Raw genomic sequence first — 15,279 nt, 5'->3', positions numbered from 1 at the left:
TTCTCATCATGATGAGGTGGCGCGGGAGATTCTCATGGTGATGAGGTGGAACAGGAGATTCTCATCACGATGAGGTGGAACGGGAGATTCTCATCATGATGAGGTGGAATGGGAGATTCTCATCATGATGAGGTGGCGCGGGAGATTCTCATCCCGATGAGGTGGAACGGGAGAGTCTCATCATGATGAGGTGGAACGGGAGAGTCTCATCATGATGAGGTGGAACGGGAGATTCTCATCATCATGAGGTGGAACGGGAGATTCTCATGGTGATGAGGTGGAACGGGAGATTCTCATCATCATGTGCAGCAACTGTGTGATGCTTTGTGTCAACACGGAATAAAATGTTTTCCACTTAATGTTATATTAATCATACCAAGATTTCAGACAGTTCTGGAGGAAAATGGGGGTCCGAACCAGAACTAGCAAGGTACCACACAGTTTTTACTGTCTAGATCAGAAAACCTGAAGAAATTCTTGCTACTGCAACATTAACACCTTAAGATGAAAAGACTTGAATCCAATTAAATACAATTAAATATTAAATGAATTCATAATAAATAAATGAAAACAAATACTATAGAATCATTAGATAAATAACAGTAATTGAAAATAAATGAAATATTCATTTCCTAAAAAATCAAAGAGGCCAGAAGTACCAGGGTGACCCTGTGACCACAGGGGTGTGAAAGGGTTCAGGGTTTGTTAAGCCCCATCTATGGTCCCCTATGTACATTAATGGGACCATTCATTTCAAACTCCACTCTCATACATCCATGTATGTTTCACATTGCCATCTTTGGGTTCACTTCTGCATGTTCACACTGGATGGTAGCAGCAATGAACCAGTATAAAGTTGTATAAAGCTGTGCACAAACACCAGAGGGACTAGAAGAATAACACCACAATGTTTTTGCCTCTTCTCCTCCACTTCATCTGCGTCTTCTTCAGGTGCTTTTTATTTTGCAGTTTCTGCGTCATGGCCTTCCTGTTCCTCTTCTTCTCTGGTTTTGATGGTTGAATCAGCTGTACAGCTAAATAACACACCTGTGATTTCCAGTGGTCCAGCTGTTTTCTGGATCAAGTGATGGATACCCAAGCCCTTGAAAAACGGAGACAGATGAAACTGTCCGTCCGTGTGCATGTCTGTCTTCTGCATCAAGCACACAGTAAATGCACCTTTAGAGGATGAGGATAGCAGATGCTTCATCTCAGCTTCTCTTCTGTACAATCAGCTACATGAGAAGACCTTTGTCTACTTTTAAAATGAAGCCTAAAGCGTTCCTCTTTGTTAAACCTTCCGGTTAGTGCTGACTGATTGAAACTACTGTGCAGTAAATCCAGGCTGATTTCTCTCTCTGCAGCTTTCTGCAGGTATCTGACATTGTGGCTGACTGTTTTATTGACTTCCACACTATTAACAGTAAAACTGTCTGTTCTGGCCACACTGGTAAACTAATCAGTACAGTGTGCAATATTCCCACAGTGTCTGCAGCTTTAAGCGCTAACCCTGCAGGATGTGATAGCTGATAAAACAGTTCGGTGTTCTGCCAAAACTCAGTGGCAGGAAATTTTTATTCTGGGTCTGAGAACAAAAACAGGGTTCCTGATGTGTCTCAATGCAATTATGCAAAACATTAGCCATGATGCTGCACAAGTGACAGCTGCAGATGAGGAATGAGATTGTTCTGGACTCTCACTGGGACTTTTAGCAGCTCATCCTGTATCAAATCGAAGCAGTGGATGTTTCTCAGGACTCATATTAGTTTCTTTTTTCCTAACTTCTGATTTTAGCTCCTTTATGAGCAGATTTAAAGCTAATCTTTGCTGTGACGACGTCCAGAGTAGCTGCAGTCGCATCAGGGAGGATAAAATGGGAGAGCGAAGGCTGGAAGCTGCATCACGAGGGAAATAAGGGGGGAATAAATCAGAGTAAAAGTGGTAACAGTGCAGTTCACTCCTTTACTCCCTCCCTTTTCCTCCTGTGAACAGCCAATCAGGCAATCTGTACCAGTTGCTGAGTCACTGTGCTATCCTTCCCTCCATCTCCTCTCTCCATCAGCTCGTCCCTTCATCCTGCCTCCAGTCCCACTCCTCCCATTTCCACCCCCCTCATCTCTTCAGCAGTACACCAGGGAGGTGTCAGAACAGAAAGGTGGCGTTGTTGGAGACAGTCTTGTCTCGGTGTTCTGGCTTTCTGTCCTTCCGTGTGACTGCTGCGTTTTAGTAGAATCGGAGGTGGAGATGAAATCTGCCGGCCAGTTGAACTCTGAAACTGGTTCAAGTTGCCACAAGTTTCACAAAACAGGAAGCTGCAAAGTGAAAAAAGATGTAGTAACAGTGATCCAGCTGTTAGTTAACAGCTCTGTCTGTGGGTTGGTTGTTGGTTGTTTTTACAGCTGTTCTGCAGGATGAAACATCTCCGAGGGGACTGAAGAAAAACCCTTCATTTCTTAAAATGATGGAAATAAATATTAAAACTCATATTTAGCTTCATAATCTGAACATAGAAGTAATTAAAGCACAGACTCCTGGTTCATCCCACCCATTCATGGCGGCTCTGCGTCTCTCCTCTCCCCCTCCTCTTTGTCTTCCTAGTGGCTGCAGACAGCCACACCCAGCTGACCACACATACATTAACGGTCTGGAGAGTCAGACACACGACAGACTCAGAGGGCAAAAGGAAACACAACCAAACAAACCAACGACAGCTTTTCATAACCCAAACCAGTATCATCTCAGGTTTGATAGCTAACCCGCAGACAACATGTCCTATACAGGACAGACAGACAAATATGAGGAAAGCCAGCAAATGTTCTGTGATGTTAGCATCCGGTGAGCCTCCTGACCTTAGCCCGACCTCTGTCTGATTCACGTCCTCTACTCCAGGCTGCCGATTGTGTGTGTTCTCACATGAGTATCATTTAACAAGATGGTGGCATGGTCATGTTATGGAGTAAACCATTTACAGACTGGCTGAGTGTGAAGCTGAGTTTACCTTATAGGCAGCTTCCCTCATGAACTGCTTTGCAGGCATTTTCCAGATAGCAGGAACTGTGATCACCCATCTCACATCGTTGTTGTCAAATTCACCACCTGTCTGATCACTGAGTTCCTGCAAAATAAACGTTTAAACATCTCATCTCATCTCATCTCAGCTCATCTCATCTCAACTCAACACAACTCAACCCAGCTTAACTCATTTCTCATCTCATCTCAGTTTATCTCAACTCCTTTCTCATCTCATCTCAGCTCAACTCATCTCTCATCTCATCTCAGTTTATCTCAATTAATTTCTCATCTCATCTCAGTTTATCTCAATTAATTTCTCATCTCATCCCATGCCATCTCATCTCAGCTTATCTCAATTTATCTCTCATTTTATCTCAGCTCATCTCACCTTATCTCATCTCTCATCTAATCTCATCTCAGCTCAGCTCATTTTATCTAATCTCAGTTCTCATCTAATCTCATTTTTATCTCAGATCATCTTATTTCAACTCATTTCTCATCTAATCTCATCTCATCTCAATTTATCTGTCATCTCATCTTGTCTCATGTCATCTCATCTCATCTCATTTTAGCTCATTTTATCTCATCTCATCCTATCTGGTTGTGTGAGTGGATGCTACCTTCAACGCCTGCTCCTTAAAGAAGGCCAGGGCGTATGCAAAGATGTCCAGAGCTTTCACTCGTTTCCCATTGGCTGCATGGAGATCGGTGTCGATGGAAAGATTCTGAGGACAGATGGAGATACATCCAGGTTAGAAATATTTAACAGAATGCAGTAAAAGACTCAAAAACATGGTAATGTTTGTAACTTTTACAGAAACTTCTCCACATGTTGACATAAACTCATCATCTGTGTTATCAGCTCCACCTGTTCAACTTCCTACTAAACGCAGGTATCCAACCCGCCAATCACATGGCAGCATTTAGTCAGGCAGACAAGGTGACGGCGACTTGTTGAAGTTCTAACTGAGCATCAAGATAAGGAAGAAAGTGGATCTGAAGTGGAGTAACTTTTCCTTTTTCCTCCATCTTTTTTATTCTCTGCTTAATTTGATCGTTTTTAGTCAAACCAAGCAAAATTACACTAAGTAATAAATCAAATCAAATCAAATCAAATCAAATCAAATTTAAATAAAATAAAATAAAATAAAATCTTATTTCTAAAGCACTTTTGTTGTTCAAGGCAACACAAAGCGCTTTATGTTATTTAAACAATTTTTGCATATAAAAGCATTCATAACAGCAATTTCGAAGGGTGTTGTCATGGTTAGTACTTCCCACCATCCAAAGACATGCATGTTAGGTTAATTGGTTTCTCTAAGTCAGTGGTGTCCAACTCCAGTCCTCAAGGGCCAAAATCCTGCAGGTTTTCCATGAATCCCTGTTGTACACCTGACTCAACCCAACCAGTCATTGTGCAGAACTTCATTGGATGTTGGATCCTTTTAATGGAAGCCAGGTGTGTTGGAGCAGGGACACATGGAAAGCCTGAAGGACAGCGGCCCTGGAGGACAGACTTTCGGCACCCCTGCTCTAAATTGTCCCTAGTAGAATGAGTAGGGCTGGGTAATATGACCAAAATCTCATACCCCGATATCGCTCATTTTATATCCCCATAACGATACAAAACTGTTTGTGTAATTTTGTGTCAGTCATCAGTTATGTGTCAGTTATCTTTGGCAACGGCAGCAGTGATCTCCGTTTCAAGTTTCACGAGTTAAAGACTGTTGCAGCATTTGTGTCTGGAGTTTAATTTGAGCTTTTGCCTCCCCTTGACGCTGCTTTTGCTCGTTGACTCTATTCTTTATTCTGTATTCTTCATCCTGATTCCTGCGCAGGTGATAAAATGAGTTAGTTGTGTTGGAGTCCGTTGTTGGGACTGTGAGCGGTCGGTTCCAAGTTGGTCTTTTTCTATCCAAACCACATCCATGTGACAGAAATTCCCCCTCTTTTATGAACAAGCTCACCAGTTGGGTTGGCTGGTCATCTTCTAGTGAATTATCCTGCTCTGAAACATGTCTGCTACCGTCTACCTCCATGTTTGTTTATGTATTACAGCCTGCATGCCGTAAAGCGCATCTTGATGTAAAATACTGCAGTAAAGCACCTTATTTTGGCGTAAAAGATAGAACCTCATATGAAACGATAGACATTTTCTTTCGTCCAAACGATATGTATCGTCATATTGCCCAGCCCTAGGAGTGAGCATGGTTGTTTGTCTCTCTGTGTTGGCCCTGTGACCCATCTAGGGTGTACCTGGATAGCCTCCAGCTTCCCGTGACCCCGAATTGGATTAAGCAGATAAGAAAATGGATTGAATTGAAAAACCCACACAAAAAGAGCCCATGTACATTCCCCTCACCCACCCCTACAACATTTTCCATAAACTCCCATCTTCATTACTGTCTCTTCATTAAATGTAGGTATAAAAGTATCAATCTGGCTTGATGCTGCTGTGAGGAAACAATATATTGGAGATCTGTTCACACACAGCCAGAGAGGGCGCCACCACGGGACCAACCAGGCCCGGGCAGGCCGGGATCCACACCACAGCCACAGAGATGTGCCGGACTCTCACAGCCACACAAACCGAGGTAGTCCCCATGGCAACAACCCCGCAGACCAAGCAGACAAAGCTACCAGAGTGAAGGATCCTCAGGAGGAAATCACTGGAACTAATGAAATAAGATAAACCTAAAAACAAACAGAAAGAGATAAAAGCAACAGAAATAAAAATAAATAAATGAGTTTGTGTGGTGAATCTTCATGTTTCTCTGCCAGATTCTATGAACAGATGAAGAGGAGGGACTGTTGGAGCAGCTGGAGGAGCCCACGATGCATCGCTAATGGACACTGTCATCACCCAGCAGGTGGCCTGGGGTGATGGCTGATAGTGTGACATTTTCCAGTAGAAGATGGGTTAAACATCTTCTCCTGGTCTCACTGACAGGTTCTGAGACGCTATTCCAGCAGTGATTGACGAAGAAGTCCATGTCAGGTTTCCAGAACGACCAAAAGCCTCCCTGCTGTCTTCAGCTGCTTTTCTGTTGATGCCATTTAATAACAGATTTCTTTAAACTGAGAAGGATCATTTTATCAGTTACCATGGACACAACTTCTTCATCCTGCATTTCCCTGTCTGCAGCTTTATGCTGTTAAGAGTGTCTGTTTGAGGTGAAAGAAGATTTTGGATTGGTTTAACATGCTTCCATCATCATTCTGACGGCTGCAGCAAAACAAGGAGAAACTGAGAAACATTTTATTGTGTGTTTATATGAATGTGTAGCACTCTAACAGCACAAGTTACTACCAGAACTCAGGGTAGCGTGAAGTCCTGTCAGTAACCTGTGTGATATCTGTGTACAACAGTCATGGTTAATAAAAGAGCAACATGGCAGAAAAGGTTCCTACAGGACCGAAAAGTCTGCAGTCTGCTGCAGTTTCAGTCCCTGAGTGATGAAGATGAAGAGTGTCTAAACTGCTGCTGCTGGCAAAATGAGCGACCCAGAGAGCTGATATGCATTTATTGATTATATAGAAGGTGTTTGCATCCTTACTGCAGTGGTGTGGAGTTTCATTTTGAATTTTTCCAAGTAGAGCCACTGCTTGGACTCGCTAGGATCCAGGTCATGGTAAAAATCCCGAGCGGCATAGCCGAAGCTGTGAAACTTCCTGTCGGGAGTCAGCAGGATGGTCGTTGGCGTCTTCTGATTGGACACACCGGGATCTCCTCCCTCCCATCGCCTGGAAAGACACAAGACGGTCAGAAACAGATGGAGAGTAAATCTGAAGTTCTGCTTTTTAATTAACATTTTAAAGTTTCTACTTTGGATTCTTGTCATTAAGTTGAGGAAAGATAAGACTGAAACCTGTGGTTCTCAGAGAGAAGCCATATCTGCTCAGCTCCTCGGAGGATTGAGCTGCCACAGTATTTCTGGACAAATTGAGGTCAGCTATTCTAAGCGTGATCTCTCTACCTCAGGAAAAGTCTGATGAGATGTAGAGACTGTCTTTAATATAATCTCATTTAAAATGTGAGAAAAACTCAGAGAACAGCATTTTGCTTTGAGCTCAGTGGGATCGTTTGTGTTATTATTTGTATTTTTGCTGCTTCTGGTAAACTGAGAGTAATCAGCAAAATTAATTTTTATTCATTTAACTTGCAGGTATCATTAGTAAAATATTAAAACAGATTCTTTCCTTCAGTCTCATGTTGGTGCTTTCTTCTGACAGTTCATTCTCAGTAAACACGCACAAGTAGAATATGAATATTTCAGCTATAGTGATAGAAATTTGGCTTTCAGTGGGTTTGAAGTTTATGTTTTCCAGCAGAGGAAACGTGTATTATCGCATCACAGACATGTAGATGTCCAACCTGAGGAAAAGTCTGCAGAATGTTTCTGCTTCATAACATAATGAATAATAATGACATCAGAAAATATAATGTTTTCTTACTCAAAATGCTGTAGTGGTTTCTATACGTGTCTAGTAAATGGAAGGATGGATGGAAGGATGGATGGATGGATGGATGAATGGGCAGGTGGATGGATGAACAGATGGATGGATGGAGGAACAGAGGGATGGACGGACGGGTGGAGTTATAGATGGACAGGTGGATGGATGAACGGATGGATGGATGCACGGGTGGGTGGATGGATGGATGGATAGAAAGATGGATGGACGGATGGATGGATGGATGCATGAGTGGGTGGATGGAGGGATGGCTGGATGGATGAATGGATAGATGGATGAATGAATGGATGGAGGAACAGAGGGATGGACGGACGGGTGGAGTAATGGATGGATGGATGGACAGGTGGATGGATAGATGGATGGATGGATGGATGGATGGATCGGTGGATGGATGGATGGAAGGGTAGATGGACGGAAGGATGGATGGACGGAAGGATGGATGGATGGATGGATAGGTGAACAGATGCACGAGTGGGTGGATGTATGGATGGATGGATGGATGGATGGACGGGTGGATTTATGGATGGATGGACGGATGGACGGATGGATGGATGGACGGATGGATGGACGCTACTCAGGTTTTAGGCTTTACTAGCTGAGGTTGAAACACACTAAACCAGTTCCAGTGAATGAAAATGAGAACTGGTAAATGAGCACAGTGGAAGCTCCCAGTTCATTTCACAGACTCCATCCAGTCCGTTCCCACATCGTGCAGCCTGACACCCACAGAGGCTTCGCAGTGACTCAGACTGATTCATCTGGATCCTTTCATGCCATTTATCAGCAAAAATAATGATAAAGAATAAAATGAGGTCAACGTTAAAGACAGAGGCTCACCTCATATGACCCTCCACGGTGACGTGGGCTCTGGACCATGCTGCTCATTAATGATGGATATATATATCACTCTGAGAGGAGCTCAGCTGAGGTAGGAACTCTTCACTGCAAACAGCTGTTCACACCTCAGACTGTTCTGGCTTTTAGGGACTGTTCTCCCTCCTGTGTGAGGACAGGTGACCTAGCACCAGGACGCGGCCACATTCAGTTGCTCTATGCTGTAAATAGTCCTTTTCTTCTGTCCAGTCAGAGTTTAGATTAGACATTTTTAACAGAGATTACCTGCACAGATCTGGAGCTGCTTTCACCTTGTCTGTGAAAACACCTGGTTTCCCTCACAGTGACGGTTGCCATGAGGATGAGGTGGAACCATAGACTGTATATAGAAAGATGGGCAGAGCCTCCATGACGTCACCCGTAGGTTTCTGAAGAGCTGAATTGAAGTTCGGTGGGCGGTTCCTACCATCACCATCTTGGCAGAGGAAAATACAAATATGGGCAAAGAGGTGGAGCTGAGAGGGGGGCCGTGAGCGTCATGGTGGATGATTGACATCGAGAGAACTCCGAGCTTTCTGAAGCTAAAAGCTAACCGAGCTAACCCGCAGCTAACCAGCTAACAGAGGTAAGCGAGCTAAAGCTAAGTCACGTTGTTAACCGGCTAAAAACCGCAGTTGTTTTACGTTCTTCTTAATTGAAGCGGGAGATCGGGTACCTGTCAATCTAAAGAACACGCTCCTAAATATGCCGAATTTTGAGGTTTAAATTACTTTTAAACGGGCGAGTTAGAAAAAAATTCACTCCCCCCACAGTTGTCATGAAGGTAAACCTGACCTAAAAACTATGAAACCTGCAAACCTGCTAACCTTTCATGGGTGGGCTCTTTTAAGGGGCGCATTTCGATTGGGTGGTGAGTTTTTGGGTAACACAACTGTAGCCCAGATGTTGTTTAAACCCTTGTATATGTGTGCCAAATTCAGAAGTTTGCACTGTTTTGCAGCCCCTAGTGGATGAAGGGGGAACTGCAGTTTTATGCACTTCCACATAGGCTTCACTTTTAACCGCCGGAGGCTCCGTCCATCTTTCATATACAGTCTATGGGTGAAACCATGTGACCAGAGACCACTGTCTTGGTAAAGCAGTTTGAGGACTGCACGTACTGCCTACACCTGCATCCAACCTTAACTACCCACAATACGAGCTTACGTGATTGTAGAACGTTCGGACCGTCTGTGTCTTTCCAACTGGAGGAGCATCTGACAGCTAACTGGGTTAAATGGCAGAAACATGTAATATTGTTAGATTTTCTTGGTACAATCATTCTGCATTAATCAATTTCCCAAAACTATAAATGTGTAAAAACCACATCAACACTTCTTACAGATCTTTAGGTTTTATTTAAATCTACTGATGCCAACATAAAATAATAGAACAACAAAGTAAATTCCATCTTAATCTCCTCTGCTGTGTGGAGAACAAATAAATCCTACATGTGAACTCTGGATTTCTGTCAGAGAGAAGAGATGGAAAGGCTGCAGGACGTCTACCTGGACTTGAGGGGCTTCTTTGCATCATAAAAAAGCTTTTAAACATTTCTTTAGAAAGCCCATCAAACCGTTGACCACCAAAGCACATGGGCCTCATGTTGGGTCGGTCATGTTGGAACAGCTAAACTACCCAGTAAATTTCATTTCCCTGCACTTTGCATCCATATAATTTAGTCTTCAGAAAAAGAAACTGGTTATGCTGCTTCAAGCCCAACCAGTACGTTAGTTATCTTAGTTTAACCCAGTTACTGAACATCTCCCTTCGACTTCATGCTAGAAAGCTGCTGGTTAACCTGCAGCAGCTGGAACAGATTGGATGGATTTCTTTTACAGGCCTGTGAGCCGTCCTCACACCTCAGTTCATTTTTCTGGAAACAAAGAAATCTCTTCAGGATGATTTAATTCGTCCCTTTGCAGGGAATAACTCATTATCTGGAATACTTTTCATTAAAGTGGAACCATTATGTGCATTTCAGGCTAATTTATTTTTATTTCTGAGACCAGAAGGGCCGGGATTGATCGAGTTATTGTCACAAATCACTTTATTTACTTCAGACCGACCCTCTCCGTAGGCTGTCAGATCAGCCTGTGGGCAAAACGAGTGGATTGAGACTCTTCCGCATTAAGCCCCGCCTCCCGCCACTGCACTACATTGGGAGCGCGCACCGCACCTGCTTTCCCCGTCATTGTAACGTCTCATAAACAGAAGGATTAGGCTAATATGAACTCAATAAAAAAAAAAATAAAAATACAATGTCAACACATAGCATCCAGCCCTACATGTTGGAACCTGAATCAGACCCTGAAAACGAAGTGGAAAACAGCAACCCACAGCAACGAATGCAGCAGGATGTCTCTCTTTGGTAAACTCACCAGCCATCGTTGGAAATAACTTTATCCCACGTTTTCCACCCGCCTGATGTATTTGTACATGTCCTTGTTATCCAGTAGAAGGTAACCAATCACTGAACCTTATCCCCCGGGACGTCACAAGGATTTCCAAGTAGAAAAAACTCTAAAACGACACGTTTTTCGTCGCCATGGAAACCGAACGGAGAGAGTGCTGGAACTCAAACTCAAACATGCGTTTAGGTGATAAAAAACAGTGCCGTTCACATGTCTGATGAGGATTCAACACTGTAACACTGTAGAAAGCTCAGAAAACTCCAAATACCAGAATAACAGCCCTTTGAAATATACTTCGTTTACAACTTTGCTGTCATTCTGAGCATGAGCTGCACTGAGCTGATCACGTGGTTCCCACATCCTCTTTTCTGAAAGTGAAGATATTAAAGGATTTTTACTAGTCATTAATCAAGGTGTTTCACACCTCCTGCAGACTGGAGATGAGAGGGAGCATCCAGCTTGTTATCAGTGGACAGTAGAGAAGCTGCATCTCTGATGGGATGGGGTTGCATCAGTGCAGATGTGGGCAGCTTCCACATCTGGGAAGCTCCATCGATGCTGGAACATCTGCTCCCATCCAGACAACGTCTCTTTCAGGGAAGACCTTGCAGGTTCCACCATGCTGGACCACATCCTGCATCATCCCAGCAGCATGGTGGAACAGGAGAACTGGTCTGCTGCAGTCCAGTTCCACCAGTACAAAACATCTGGAGCATCATGGAAGCAGCTGGAATCCTGCATCAGACCAGAACGGGACGACATTCCTCTCCTGAAACTCCAGCAGCTGCTCTCCTCACTTCCCAGATGTTTCCAGATGTTAGAAGAAGAGGAGATGCTAACGATGCTAAACATCATCCTGGAACGACTTTTTACAGACGTCTCGCTGCCATTGGTTTTACAATTAGCTTGTAAGAAACTATTAAATTTCTCCGTTTCAACGTCTTGACATGTTTTTCTTTTTTTTTTCTTTTTTTTTATAAATTGTCTTGTCCAGCATTTAAGCAAGCAGACTGATGTTCAGGATGCTGTGTTTAGCTGAGCAAGTTTAGCTGAGCCAAAATTATCCCCTTGTATTTCTGGATTTTTATTTTATTTTCCAGTTTGTTTTTGGATAATTGTTTTGTATTGCAGAATTGATGCTGCTGGACCAGACCGGAGAGGATGGAATATTGTTGACATGTTGATTTTCTTCTACTCGGAATAAAATATGGCTTATTCTCAAACAGGTTTGTGGAATAACAACAGACTTGAGCTCACTAAAAGCAGGTTTTCAGGCTTCTTAGGATGCTTTGAACCTTCAGCCACCCTCTACTGAAAATGCAACGCCATGTCCACCGTCTGATGATTCAGATGATTAATAAGTTTTCCCTCTAATAACACCAACAGATAATTCATTTATAATGTTATTAAGCAGACAGCCTGATCGTTGTCATCCTTCAGACGGGTCAGTTGGGGATGAAACATCTTTGTAATCACGGTACAGGTTGCCGGACCATCACCGGACCAACGCTCACCATTCATTTCACCGTCACCAGACATTCTTAGCAAGCTGGTTTGTGGACTGTAGGAGGAGTGGCAACTTCCTGTGAAACTCGTTTACACACCCGGTGAACGGGACATGGCGCTACCCGGACGGCAGAACACAGCTGGTGTGTTCTGCAGAGCTGTGGCGTCAGGTTGTCTACGGAGCTACAACATCAACAGAAGTCTGCAGTTTGCACGGGTGTTTTTTCTTTTCATGTGCATCTCCGTGTCTGTAACTGTAAAAACAATTACAGATATTTACAAGTAGAGATTAACTCTGCAAGTCAGTTTCACAGGTAAAAAGCTTTTGTCCCACACTGTACATGCCGAGCGACGAGCCAATCCGTGCGTTTACATGGGAGTTTTATTCATTCATTCATTCATCATCCTAACCGCTTGATCCAATTCCAAAAGTGTGGCACGTGCAAAATGTCGATGAACGTTGAATTTAGCAAACCAGTAATTAATGGTTTGCCACAAAAAATCCCCAGCAGGACCATTTACTGGGAGCAACACAGAGTCACGAGGAGGCAATCCGCATGTTTACACGGGAGTTTTAATTCCTGTTTAATTCCGAATAAAAGTTAATTCCGCTTTAAACTGATGAAAAACGACCATGTAAACACTTAATTCCTAATGCTAAGTTTTATTCGGAATTAAACTTAATTCCGATGTAAGTGTCTGATTTATTTGCATTTTAATTCCAAACCTTTTTAATTCCTCTGTCATGTAAACCTTCATTCCGCTCTAAGTTAATTCCGGTCGTTCTGAGCATGCTCGTTACCTTGTCCTGTCCCGATGACGCGCGTTGTTTTACCTCCCGTGTTCGGTGGTCTATCTTTCTTCTCCTTCTCAGTTGCTGCAGAAAGTGAAGTAGTATGCTCGTGTTGAGCTGCTACTTCACATTTATAATAAAAATAGCGGTGAAACTGGTTCTTATTATGTAGTTTTTACAAGTTACGACTGAAAAGAAGCAGGAAGCCAACTTATTTATTTATTGTGTATTTACGGTATACGTCATACGTCACGTGCACCGTCTGTCCAATCAGAAGCCTTCCCAACCCGCCGCTCTAAAGAGGAATTAAAGACGTGTTTCATGTAAACCATCATTCGAATTATTATTTTCATATAAACTCATTAATACATTACTTCTGAATCATTTAATTCCGAAATATTAATTACGAATGAAAAAAATCACGTGACCGTAGCGTAGACATTTGTCTAAACTAGGGCTACTCTGGTCCTCGAGGCCTGCAGCCTTGCGAGTGTTAAGACTTTTACTGCTTCAACATCCCAGAATCAGATCAAGGCGTAATTGGCCGACTGGAGCAAGTTTAATGTCCCGCTCTGCATATGTCATTAATAAAGTGTGATGTGAGTCAGGTGTGTTGCAGCAGGGAAACTCCTAACACTGACGAGACTTCAGGCTCTGGACACAGAGATTCTCAGACCTTGTCCACACGTAGCAGATATGTTAACAATGTGCTGATGCAGTTAGATGTGGACAGATTTATCTTAAAGGACGAGGTGGAGGGACTGGAGGGGGTGTATTCGGTTTTACTACATGTGTACATGAACTTAGTACTCTCAGCCCTTTTCTTAATTCAATGAAGTTTCTGAAGAAAAAACTTGTTGAACTGATTTTTATTTCCAGACTTCAGATATTTTTGGACCATTTTAAAACGAATCCATGTTGGGTTAGATAAATTCCTCCTGTGCTTGTCACGGTTTCAGAGGTACAGCCTATAAAACCTGTGTTTCTGTCCAAGCTCCTTTTTATCTGCAGCTACGCTGAATTTATGGCTCAAATTTACGGAGCGCACTGTCAGCACATTTCTTCATTCTTTGGAACAAGAAGGAATCAACTTTTCCAAGTAAGAAAAAACATTTTCTGACAAACAGGAATGACTTGTTTATGTTTGATTTTTTTTTGTTTAATAAATCTTTATATCACATTGTTTCATTTTTCCGTTTTAGTCCATCATTTAGTTGATATCTTATTCTCCAGATGTGGGGCAGTTGTTTCAAAGCCTGCAGGAGAACGTCACACCCCTCCCACCCGACTCCTCTTCCCAGTGAACGTCTGCATTGCAGCACTAACGTACCTCATGGTGTGAATGCACTCTGGCTCCTTAGTGAAGGCGTAGGCATAACCACTGGATGTGGTGCCAAAATCAATGGCAACCACCACCACGAAGGACGGTTCCGACTGCACCTGGTCCGCGTCGCTCTGCTGTGCACACGGGAAAACATACAAATACACAGCTCAGTTACAACCCTCTGACACTGGCATAGAAGATACATGAGCAAGGCTGGAGAGACGCTGGGTTTGTCGTCTGACAGGAATATAAGGAGAGTTTCTGCTGCAGCAGTGAAGTCAGAAGGCAGATGTTGGAGTCAGACAATATCTGGTAAAACTATGATTCACAGAGGAAGAGATGAGCATAAATCTATGCAAACTATGAGAGGAGAAGTTTGTAAAAGCTGTCAGCTGGTGTGGAGTGAGAACAGATGAACAAACGTGATGCAGAGAAGAGTCACCTGGTTATGTGAAGGAGACAGAGGAGTGATTCCAGGATCACCCATGCTCTTAGCTGGAGAGGGGTTCACTGTCGCATCTGGAGAGAAAAACAAACACAAATCTTTGGTTTTTTATGGTCTCTGGCTTGTTATCATGCTCAACCACAGACGACGAAGCAGACAAACTAGAACTGCAAACTAGTGATGATAGCAGTTATATATATATATATATATATATATATATATATATATATATATATATATATATATATATATATATATATATATATATATATATATATATATATAATTTTTTATTTTTTTTCTTCTTACTTTTTCTTAACTTGTCCTGTCCAACTTGAAAGCAAGGTGATGGTCTGGCTCTACATATATAAATACATATATATATTTACAGTTGTGCTCATATTTATTCATACTCTTTCATGAAAGAAGGAAAAAAAAC

The 15,279-nt window shown here is 42.7% G+C and overlaps 1 protein-coding gene across 1 annotated transcript in view; it reads right to left on the bottom strand.

Annotated features, from left to right (window-relative positions):
- The window catches only part of hspa12a (heat shock protein 12A), a 62,814-nt gene that overhangs the window by 22,860 nt on the left and 24,675 nt on the right, over positions 1 to 15,279 (bottom strand). Inside the window, exons 2-6 of the mRNA XM_079249136.1 lie at positions 14,838 to 14,914; positions 14,402 to 14,529; positions 6,570 to 6,756; positions 3,633 to 3,737; positions 2,999 to 3,115 (exon numbers count right to left, since the gene is read on the bottom strand). Coding sequence (XP_079105262.1) covers positions 2,999 to 3,115; positions 3,633 to 3,737; positions 6,570 to 6,756; positions 14,402 to 14,529; positions 14,838 to 14,914 — 614 coding nt within the window. The remainder of the gene's footprint in view (positions 1 to 2,998; positions 3,116 to 3,632; positions 3,738 to 6,569; positions 6,757 to 14,401; positions 14,530 to 14,837; positions 14,915 to 15,279) is intronic.

This window comes from Telmatherina bonti, assembly GCF_933228915.1.
Source record: "Telmatherina bonti genome assembly, chromosome: 11".
Lineage (NCBI taxonomy): Eukaryota > Metazoa > Chordata > Actinopteri > Atheriniformes > Telmatherinidae > Telmatherina > Telmatherina bonti.
Note: the sequence above shows the minus strand (reverse complement) of the source record. Positions and strands in the feature narration are given on the sequence as shown.